A 12,095-nucleotide genomic window follows, 5' to 3' on the forward strand; every position below is an offset into this window, starting at 1 on the left:
AAATGGAAGTCACTTCGGCCTCTCTAACGATATCGTCCTTTATGATCCATGCTGCTGTTTGTTAAAGAGTAGGTATTAATGGAAAACAAAACAAGCCTGCCAAGTTAATGTTGGTAGTATTGATTCAATCAGCAAGCACTGTGCCTGTTGTATTAAACTGAATACCCAAAGTAGGCATAAAGAGATAGTAATTGTCATTTCTACAGAGACTTAAAGCTGAGTTAAGAATATCTACATGCCTGTCTACAGTTCTGTGATGAAGCACAACACATTCTACACCCTTAATTTCCTGTTTTTCTTTGTTCATAATGAAACTGCTGTCATATTTTAAATTCAAGACACACTTTAAAGATTGAGGAGACTGGGTAATGCCTCCTCTTTCCCACTGCCTTACCACCACAGTGATCAGAGTAATTTTGGGGGTCTATAGCGTGTCTTGCTTATTCTGGAGTTTACAAAAGTTCTGTCACTTCATTAACTGTTGAAGTGAAATGGTAGGACCAGTTACTGCTTGGTTGTGATGGGCAGTTTTACGATAAAGGGTTTAGTATGGCCTTGGGTGGTACTCTTTTACATATTGTGTACTGAGTGTCTGTTGCTATTTGTAATACCAGAGAACAGTGCAAGTAATAATAGTTGGGATGTTAATATGCACTTCACTTGTTAAATTGAGAATGATGTATGACTGCAGACATTCAAATATAGATGACACCACATTCAGCAATATTTCTTTCAGTTTACTGATCATGTTTAGCTAGATGAAAGTTAAAAAATATATGTACATATATATACAGTATATAATATGAAATATGGTATGAAAAAGAAAATGCTGGGGACATTCATCAGGTCAAACTGTGTATGCAGAAGACAGAGAGAGAGAGAGAGAGAAAAGCAGGGTTAAGGTTTTAAGGTGGATGAACTTTCATCCGAACCAGAAATCCTATCAACACGAGATTTTAACCCCTGCTGTACTCTCTGCATAAGGTTGGACTTGCTGAGTGTTTCCAGCATTCTTTTAGTATAAAACATAGAACAGTACTGTACAGGAATAGGTCCTTTGGCCCACGGTGTCTGTGCTGAACAAGATGCCAAATTAAACTGAGTCTCTTCTGCCTGTACGTGATCCATATCCTTCCATTCCCTGCATCTACCTAACAGCTTTCTGAACATCTCTGGGATGTCTCCTTCTGCTACTACCCTTGGTAGCCAGTTCCAGGCACCTACCACTCTCTGTGTAACAAAAATTTGCCCACACATCTCCCTTAACTTTCCCCCTCTCATCCTAATGCATTACCTCTAGCACTCAATGTTTCTACCCTTGGAAAATGATTCTGAATGTCTACCCTGTATGTTTCTCTCAAATTGTATAAACTTCTATCAGTGACTAGATGGGTGAATGTGTGCTTCAGGTTAACAGTAGTAGTCAGTTCAATTATTGGTTAAACCTCTGCATACTGATGACTGCTATCCTCCCACTCGTTAATTTAGAACAGCTTGTGATCCTGTGATAAGCTTCAAATAGCACCCCATAACCACTACAAGTGCTATCTCCAAACCATCAACCTCTTCCCTCTGTCCTCCTACATCTACCCACTGATGGCACTCCCTATCGTTTGGTTGTAGACCTTCCCAAGCTTGCATCTCTTGTTATACAGGCTGGAACCCGCCCAAAAATCTGCAGTACACCAACTTCCATCTGGCTACCCATGATGAGACCTTGAGATCTTCCAAACCCTGTAACCTTGTTCGAATTGGCACCATTTCCCAATCATCCGTTACTCATCACCACTGACCCTCTCTCAGTAAAACAATGCGTCAGTTTTAAAGTTCTCACTCTCCCCACCCTTCTGCTCTACAGCCCTCTGAGAACTCAGCTTCAAACTTCTTATTTATAGGTTGAACTAGACGGATAAAAAATTATTAGGGTGAAAATTCTTTTCTCGTTTACCAATTCATCCAGGACATTTCCTCCATTTTTATAGCCTCCTTTAACTGCACATACTACCATGCTTATTTCTGGTGATCCATCACCTCTGCATTCCTCCCTTCTGCCTTATCATTTTCTGCTATTTTGCTGCCCCATTTTTAAAATTCTCATTCGATAAATCTCCATCTGCTCCTTCAAAGTCTCCCTGAAAGTCTTATGGCTTTATTAACATCTTCACTGGTTTCCCTTGCCTTTCTCTGCCCATGTTCTGTTGGCAGTCCGTGCCTCTGTAAGATCATTTGGAATGCTTGATTTTGTGTAAGAGTTTTATGACGGGAAAGGCAGAATTTAAGATGCATTTTGCCACTACAGCCCTAAGACAGGTCATGAATATCAGAATTTATTAAATGAAGCACTGTCAGGAAGGAGAATTTAATTATATTTGGAGTCTTTCCTGTCCCTTGTAAGATGTATAGAAAGTGCAGCAACCAGCATTTTGCACAGCAAGTTCTGACAAACAGCAACGTGAAAATGTCCAATTTGTTTTTCGTTGTTAACTGATTGTGGGATAAGTGATGTTTAGGGCACCCAGTCAAATTCTGTTACTGTGATTGAAGATAGTACTCACCTGAAAAAGCAGACCGACCCTATTAGAAAGATGGCACCTCTAGCTATATCACACTGGAGTAATGGTCCATGTTTTTGCACCTTCATCTTGGAGTAGACCACAACCCTCTAACTCAGACATGTGTCCTGCCCCAGACTGATACTCCTGGCAACCTGTGATGTTAGACCACTAACAAGATACAGGAGAATGACAGAGCAATCAGTGTTAACAGTCATCCTTACAGTTAGAATATTAATACTGGGAGGTCAGTAAGTGGCATTAGCAAAGGATGGAAAGTCTAACATAAGGCTGAGTTGCTATTGCATTTTTTTGAAGAAAAAACCTAGGTGAATATATATCTGAATATGGAAATGCTTATTTTATTCTAACAAAAAATGGTCATTTACTGTTTGGGTACTGTAGCTTTCTGACGGAAGGACCCAGAAGGACTTTCAACATCGATCACTATTTTCATCTTTATTGCTTTACCTGTTAGTTCATTCCAAATGTGAGACACCAATTAGTAAAGAAGATCTTTTCAATACCTGTCATAAATCTTACCAATTACAGAAACAATTCAAAACAAAGTACACAATCTAGCCAACATTACAACAGTAATGAGAGGGCAGCATCTTTAGATGTGGTAGCTTTGAATTAGCCAATATTACATTGCTATGTAATGCTTTGGGAATTGTATCTCAAATACAAGTGCAAATTATTTCTTTTTTACTTTCTATATCCTTCTCAATTGCTTTCTATGCACTCACCGTCACTCATTTCCCCTTTCTCTCTCTTTTATCCCTCTTCCTTTATTCTCTTTTTCTGTTTCTGGTTCTTTCAGTGTTTTTATTATCTGCAATGAATTATAGATTATTTTTATAACCTCTATAAATTGTGTTGTGCTGAGTGTGTTTCTAGCTCTCCATGTTAGCTCAGATTAATAATAGCAATGAAATTTACTTGAAATTGTTGCAAATATCTCTTGGCCATCATCATCTTCTTATAGCTAATGGATTTAAATTTATTTTTAGCATATGTTTATGGAAGGTAGCATTCAGAATCAGTCATCCCAATAAAATGGATTCATTTCTTTCCAGGAAAAAATAATTACTGGTTCATAACTACTTTTCCTGGTGAAATTTGAATCAGTATGTGAGGCTGGACTTTATTTTGCGTGATATTATTGCATACCTTTTAGCTGTGATGAATGCTAATGCAAAAGGCAAACAAAATTAACTGAAATGAAGAGTACTTACAGACAGTGCTGAAAATACTCAGCAGGTCAGGCAGCATCTTGGGGAAGAGAAACAGAAGTAACATTTCAGATTTTTGACAGAATTTTTTTGCTTTTATTTTAAATAACCGATATCCCCAGTTTAGTAATTGTCACTTGGTATGTATTTAATCAATTAATAAAAGAAGAATTCTGGTGTTCTCATTTCTTCTCACATCCCAAAGCTATGTACAGTAGGTTGGTAGATTGATTGGCTGCTGTAAATTACCCCTGGTCGATAGGTGAGTGGTAGTTTCTGAGATGGTGGGGAATGGATGGGATTGTGGAGAGAATAAAATGGGATTGCAGTACATTTATATGGACTGATAATCTGTGTGGATTTGGTAGCTGAAAGGCCTGATTCCATGTTATATGACTGTATAAGTCTAGTTCTGAGGGAGGAGTATTTGCTGCCTTTATGCAGCTGTTTGGCATCAAATATTGCCAAATCAGGCTTTGTTGTAGCCTTTTGCATACAGCTCACTCCACTCTAAATGCATGTCTTAAACTAGCTTATGAACGTCACCTGCACTATATACCAGTGTGATGTTTGTTTTTCCTGTCAACACTTGTTCCCTGTATAAGAATTATAATTAGCATCAGTTCACAGGCAATTTATGTTGTTGAGTTGTATTCACTCAGTTTGTGCATGAGTCGTGGCTGCACATCTCACTAGTCAATCCTGGTAGCAGATATTTAGGCCCAGATTCCCTGGAAGATTATTGTAACCTATAACACACACAATAAGTAAACCGGAATATTGACAAGAATGACACACAATAGTGCAGGAAAGCTGCTGGTCCAACACCATCAACCTCCTGAGCATGTCAGATTAGTGGAATTTTACTGTAATAACTGAATCTCATATGATGCTCCTGAGAGTCAGGAAATGACACAGAAAGGCTGTAATGACACATTGTACTATGTCATGAAACTAAAAGTGGCAAATTGTATGGAAGGATAAATGAGAAGGAGTTTGTTTATTATTGAGGTAGTACATTCAGCATGTGTAGTGGGTAGTGGCTTCATATGTCACTACTACAGGGCGTGACGACCCTGCCTTACACAAGTCCCGGGCTCAGCTGGCTCTGGTTGACAATACCCCATATGGGCCCCTATCCAGGGTTACGGATCCCACTGCCTTGTGGGTATCTTCCGGAGAAGAGAAGGCTAAGGAGTAAACCCTACACAAATCCGGAATGGAACCCCTAAGGCGGTTGGATGATGTATCACGTCATCTCCCAGCAACTCCTGCAGCCAAGCCAGTGTACTGCTTTGCATTCCTTTGGACCACATCCACGAGGCCGAGAGGGGGATCTTGATGTCTGGGCAGCCCAGGATCTCCGTATTCATCACCCAGGTCTGCACCCCGGAAAACTGGGCGCATCCATTGTCTATTTAGACAGACGGAGCCATTATATATACAAACACACACACACACACACACACACATTAAGCAAAGCTATCTACCTTTCCAGGTGGATATAAAGGTTGTTTAATGAAGTGGTCACTTTCCTCTGGTACAACGAACAGTCTGCAGGAGGAACTCAGCAAGTCAGGCAGCATCTTTGAATGCTAGATGAATAGTTGACGTTTCAATTCAAGACCATGCTTCAAGAGCCCTGCAGCAAATTGTTACTTTTGCTCCAGATTACAGCATCTGCAGTCATATCTCAAATCTCGATTTCTCTGGTATCCTGGCCAATATATGCTCTTCCACCAATACCATTAATGTGAGATCTTTGACATCACTACCGTTTATTAGACCTTGCTGTGCCTGAATTAATTATACTCTCTGCTGGCACAACAGCAGTTTCTAGATCTTAAATATGATAGATTGACTGGAATGTACTCAGAGACAAGAAAAATATAAGATTTGATTGGTTACCTTGTGGAGTAGAAATATTTCAAGTACAGAAAATGAATGCACATTTGCATGTTGGCATTAATGTCAAGAGGCACTCTGTAGAGTGCACTGAAACATTTTGCACTTTGTAAGTTACCTTTTGAACAGTTACTGCTGTTATATCTACACAGACCAATTAAGGATGATATAAACTCCAGTGTGGCAAATGACCAGTTGTTATGTTTTAGTGGGGCAAAAAGGTTGGAGAACAAATTTCTGTTTCTAGGACTCAGAAAAGAATGACCTTTTAGTGATAGCATTATCTGATCTTTATATTAAGACATACTGAAGTAAATTTTATTTATCTGGGCACAAATCTATTATAATAGCAGAGGATCTTGTTGTAAAAAGTAGTTGGCATGTTTGTAGAAGTTTAAATTAGATAGCCTTTGGAAGGATATACATTTATGGCCTTATAATTGTAGAGTGAATATGTGCACGCATCTCTCTTACACCCCTCCCTGCGCTACCTCAAATGTAGTTAATCCCTATCTCTTTTGGCAAGAAACAAGTGGAAAGTATTTGTTGACATCTCTCCTTGTTCCTATCGTATTAGGAACACTTTTGGTAGGAACTCAGGGTCCTGACTACAACCTCCTGTTTTATCAGATTCTTAAACCATTTCCCAAACACAGCTTCCTACTGAGAGTTTTGGCGATTCCACTGGAATAGCTTGCATTGGAATGAAATGAATGTACTTATTAAATGATAGAAGTAACTGTTGAATTTCCTGATAAAGTAGTAATTTTGAATGTTTCTGTTTGTTTTGTCAGGACTAACTGAAAGAAGAGATAGAGATTTGAAAGTGGGAGGGGGAGATCCAAAATGGTAGGAGAAGACAGGAGGGGGAGGGATGGAGCCAAGAGCTGGAAAGTTGATTGGCAAAAGGGATATGAGAGGATCATGGGACAGGAGGCCTAAGGAGAAAGAAAGGGGGGGGGGGAAGCCCATCATGCATTAATAAAATAAATTGGAGGCTTGAGATTGAAGTTTCCTCCAAACCTTTCTCCATCCAACACTATTTAATTTTTCACTCCTTTCTCCCTCTTATACTTATGGTATCTAGCTTCCCTTTAAATGTATCTCTGCTGTTCACTTCTGTTACCACTGTGTTACAAAGCTACACATTCTAACTATACTGTGCAGTATCTTTTATTATAATAATAAATATTATAAGTTCACTTTAATTGTTCCTGTAGGCATACATACACAGCATGAATACAAAGAAAATTCTCTTTTTGCAACAGCAGCACTGTATATCGCAAGACGAGGACAAACACAACTTAACATAAATTATAAATAATAAAGACTCTAGTGTATGTACCAACACCAGTCATAAGACAATTCAAAATTATTTATTATATGAGGAAAATGTATGGTTATTTCTGCCATCTACAAATGTTCGTAATATGCACCTTTATTCCAATACAAGCCCTTCCCCATGAAAGTGTGGAGCAGTTAAATAATGTACTCTTGTACATAACCTTTGTTACTGAACATATGAGTTTCTGCTGAACTCACTCTGATCTATTGGATTCCACTCTTTAGCGCGTACAGAGTGATAGAACGATACCACACAGAAACTATGACTTTGACCCATTGATTTCACATCGAACGCCAGCCCCCATCCATTTACCTCAATCGTACATTAATCCCATTTATACTCCTTATATTCACAGCAACCACTCCCACTTACACATTAGGTTAATTAACCTCCCAACCTGCACATCTTTTGGATCTTGGTGGAAACTAGAGCATCCAGAAGAAGTTCTTATGGTCACAGGGAGAACGTGAAAGCTTCCCACAGATAGCACCTGAGGTTAGGATTGAAACTGAGCTCTACTAGGTAGTACCTTCACTTGCTGCACTGTAATATCCAGTGGTATTATGGTAGTCAAACAATGCACATCTACAGATCTGAAATACTGAATGGCTGATGGAGCAGGGGGAGATTAATGTGATAGGGAAATGTTGACCAAGTTTAATTCCCATCTCAACTGACAGAATTCACTTGAGGATAATTAAAGCAAGGATGTTATTGAGACTTTAAAAAGCATTGGTGAGGCCTCACTTGGAGTATGTGAGCAGTTTTGGGCCCCTTGTCTAAGAAAGGATGTGTTGACATTGGTGTAGGTTCAAAGGAGGTTTATGAATATGATTCCAGGGTTGAAAGGCTTGTCATATGAAGAGCATTTGATGGCGCTGGGCCTGTACTCACTGGAATTCAGAAAGATGAGGGGTGATCTCATTGAAACCTATTGAATGTTGAAAGGCCTCGATAGTGTGCATGTGTAGACGATGTTTGGTATGGTGGGTGAGTCTAAGAACTGAGGATGTAGCCTAGAATAGAGGGACATCCATTTAGAATGGAGGTCTGGAGGTATTTCTTTAGCCGGAGAGTGGTGAATCTGTGAAATTCGTTGCCACAGGTGACTATGGTGGCCAGGTCATTGGGTATATGTAAGGCAGAGATTAATAAGTTCTCGATTAGCTAGGGCATGAAAGGAATGGGGAGAAAATAGGAGATTGGGATGAGAGGGAAAATGGATCAGCCATAATGAAATGGCAGAGCAGACTCGATGAGCCTATTTCTGCTCCTATATCTTATGGTCTAAATCTACCTGGAATATAAAATCTAGTTTCTGGAATCAAGACCCATGAAATAACTGATTGTTCACAATACACATCTGGTTCACTAATATCCTTCAGGAAAGGTCATCTGTCGTTCGTATATAGTGTGGCCTTTGCAGGACTCTGGATGCACAACACTGTGGTTGAGTTTTCTCTGCTCCCTGAAGTGGAGGGAAGGCAATAGAGTCCAGAGCAGTAGCAGGCTCTTGGGCCTAGTATGTTCATGCCGATCATTCCAGCCATCTGTAGAATCAGAATTAGAATCAGGTTTACTATCACCAGCATGTGACGTGAAATTTGTTAACTTAGCACCATGCAATACATAATATAGAAGAAAAAAAAACAAAATAAAATAATGATAGTAATAAATAACTAAATCAATTACAGTATACATATATTGAATAGATTAAAAATTGTGCAAAAAGCAGAAATACTAAATATTAAAAAAAGTGAGGTAGCGTTCAAGGGTTCAATGTCCATTTAGGAATCGGATGGCAGAGGGGAAGAAGCTGTTCCTGAATCACTGAGTGTGTGCCTTCAGTTTTCTGTACTCCTACCTGCTGCCAACAGTGAGAAAGTCCTTAATAATGGACGCTGCCTTTCTGAGACACCGCTCCTTGAAGGTGTCCTGGATACTTTGCAGGCTAGTACCCAAGATGGAGCTGACTAGATTTATAATCCTCTGCAGCTTCTTTCAGTCCTGTGCAGTAGCTCGCCCATACTAGACAGTGATGCAGAATGCTCTCCACAGTACATCTATAGAAGTTTTTGAGTGTATTTGTTGACATGCCAAATCTCTTCAAACTCCTAATGAAGTATAGCCACTGTCTTCCCTTCTTTGTAACTGCATTGATATGTTGGGACCAGGTTACATCCTCAGAGATCTTGACACCCAGGAACTTGAAACTGCTCACTCTCTCCATTCTGATTCCTCTATGAGGACTGGTATGTGTTCCATCGTCTTATCTTTCCGGAAGTGCACAATCAGCTCTTTCGTCTTACTGACGTTAAGTGCCAGGTTGCTGCTGTGACACCACTCCACTAGTTGGCATATCTCACTCCTGTATGCCCTCTCGTCACCACCTGTGATTCTACCAACAATGGTTGTATCATCAGCAAATTTATAGATGGTATCTGAGCTACACCTAGCCACACAGTCATGAGTTTAGAGAGAGTAGAGCAGTGAGCTAAGCACATACCCCTGAGGTGCACCAGTGTTGATCGTCAGCAAGGAGGAGATGTTATCCAATCCCAGTAACCCACATTCATTTCATAGATGCTGACCTGTCAAACGATACACCTTATCTTGTGAATAAATTATGAATGTTACAAATTGTGAATAAATTTAGGATTGCAGACAAATTTCTTTCTATATGAAAGTTCATCTTGTATGAAAATACTTAATGGAATTTTTTATTTTATTTCCACAGAAGCCTACAATTTTGCGTCTCCACACATAAAAGTCACTCCATCAACAGGTGTGGTGAATCCTTCCATACCTATATCATGCCATGGCTTACAGACGTCTAGTCCAAGCCATTCTGCACTCTTGTCAACACACGGAATGATGGGATATGGGGGCAACATTGACGGTGGTGCTTCAGGTTACTACTTAACTCCAAATGTAAGACCAAATGGTGCCGGAGCCCTTGAGAGTCCAAGGATAGAAATTACACCTTATCCTGGAATGCAAGTTGCCCATAATCAGTTTGCTGGCGAAACTGAAATTGATGGAATTGAAAATGGTTCAGGTTGTAAGCGCTCCAATTCATTAGTTACCCTGTCTCTCCCCAATCCAGATGCCTACAGAGATCCCTCATGCTTAAGTCCAGCAAGTAGTCTTTCATCTCGAAGTTGTCATTCAGAAGCATCTGAATCCAGTTATTCTATTACTTATGAGGGCTCGCCTCTGGCCTCCCCTTGGCAATCGCCGTGTGTCTCGCCCAAAGGCTCCACCCATGAGGAAGGATTCCCTCGAGGGCAGGCGGCATGCACCTTATGGAATTCACCCAGGCATTCCCCAGGCACTTCGCCAAGAACTAGCATCACTGAGGAGAACTGGTTGAGCCCACGGCCCACCTCAAGACCATCGTCAAGGCCACAGTCCCCATGTGGCAAAAGAAGGCACTCATTCAACGGTGGGTACTATCGACAACCTTCTTGCTCACCACATCACTCTCGCACACCATCACCACAGGCCTCTCCTCGAGTAAGCGTTACTGAGGAAACATGGTTGGGGAGTGGGAACCAGTACAATTCTGCTATACTTGCTGCCATCACTGCCCTCACCACTGACACTTGCATGGATATCAATGACAGTATACCAGTCAAGTCTCCAAGAAGAACTATACAAGACCAAACCCCTTCCATGTCTCTCAAACCAGAGCCAGGGAATGACGATCAAAGAGACTATTCACCTTCCATAGATTCATTGCAAGAAGAATTTCCAGGGTCTCGTCTTCCTGTCAAAAAAGAAGCTTTCTGTGACCAGTATTTATCAGTTCCTCAACATCCCTATCCATGGACAAAGCCAAAATCTGTCTCATCATCATCATCATCTTTTGCCAGGTAAGAGAGGTAAAAATCTGTGACTTTTCACTATGAACCAGTGTTAAGCATTGTAACAGCCTTTACAGCCATGTCATTGAAATGTGGTAGACTTCCACAGGGTAATAAGATGTGTCTGAAAAATTATTAGTTATAACTGGTTTAGTATTGTCATATGTGCTGAGATGCAGTGAAAAACTTTGATACAAATAATTTCAAAACGTAAGTATATTAAGGCAGTAAAAAGAAAAAAATAAAACGCAGAATATAGTATTACAGTTACCGAGAAAGTGCGGTGATCTGGGCTATCATTAGTATAAAATATAATGGCTGACATTTTATACCAAGCAACTCTTACTCTTACTTGTCAAGGGTCTTTTAGCTGGATTTTTACCTGGAACTTTTTGTAAGTAGGAAGCTTTATAGGCAAGATTGAAAAACTGGGGTCTGTGTAAAGAAAGCAAGCAACTAATTCCATCCTGGTGTATACAGTTTAGACAGCAAGACTTACAGGAAATGCTGTTAATTTATTTTTCATTTATTTATTGAGATATAGCATGGAATGGGCCTTTTCGGCCCTTCGAGCCGTGCCATCCAAAAATCCCCCCAATTAATGCCAGTGTAATCATGGGACAATTTACAATGACCAATTAACTTGCCATCCAGCACATCTTTGGACTGTGGGAGGAAACCAGAGCACCTGGAGGAAATCCACACAGTCACGGGAGGCAGCAGGAATTGAATCCGGTCGCCTGTACAGTAGAGAGCTCTGCTAACCACTACGCTACCGTGACACCCCCTTTAATTTAGTATGGCATTACATTAAGAAAGCAAAATAAGGGAAGGAAGATGGAATTAATTTATATACAGAGAGAGAGGGAGAGAAATAAAAGGTGTTATTAGATAAAATATTTAATATATTTTCAATTTCAATCCAATAACCAAAATCTGAAAGAGTGAGGTTTCACAGTGGTAAAAGTGTCAGAGAGGTTGATAGGCTGTAATTAAAACTTTTCAAGTTATTAGAAAATTAACTGACATTAGATTGGGCACAACTTAATTTCTTCTAGTGGGTTTGGTGGTGTATTTGCCCTATAAATACTGCAACTTTATACGCTCCAGTCAGTGAAACTCCTGACTACTGACATAGCTTTGGACGTCAGATGTTGTTTCAGGCTTCCCCCTTTAATGATGATGAACTTTT

At 40.0% G+C, this 12,095-nt stretch overlaps 1 protein-coding gene across 3 annotated transcripts in view; it reads left to right on the forward strand.

The window, feature by feature from the left end:
- Positions 1 to 12,095, forward strand: part of nfatc1 (nuclear factor of activated T cells 1) — a 293,798-nt gene that overhangs the window by 25,283 nt on the left and 256,420 nt on the right. For all 3 annotated transcript variants that reach the window (XM_072261650.1, XM_072261642.1, XM_072261659.1), the window contains exon 2: positions 9,775 to 10,912. In XM_072261650.1, coding sequence (XP_072117751.1) covers positions 9,775 to 10,912 — 1,138 coding nt within the window. The remainder of the gene's footprint in view (positions 1 to 9,774; positions 10,913 to 12,095) is intronic.

This window comes from Mobula birostris, chromosome 1 (genome assembly GCF_030028105.1).
Source record: "Mobula birostris isolate sMobBir1 chromosome 1, sMobBir1.hap1, whole genome shotgun sequence".
Taxonomy (NCBI): Eukaryota; Metazoa; Chordata; class Chondrichthyes; order Myliobatiformes; family Myliobatidae; genus Mobula; species Mobula birostris.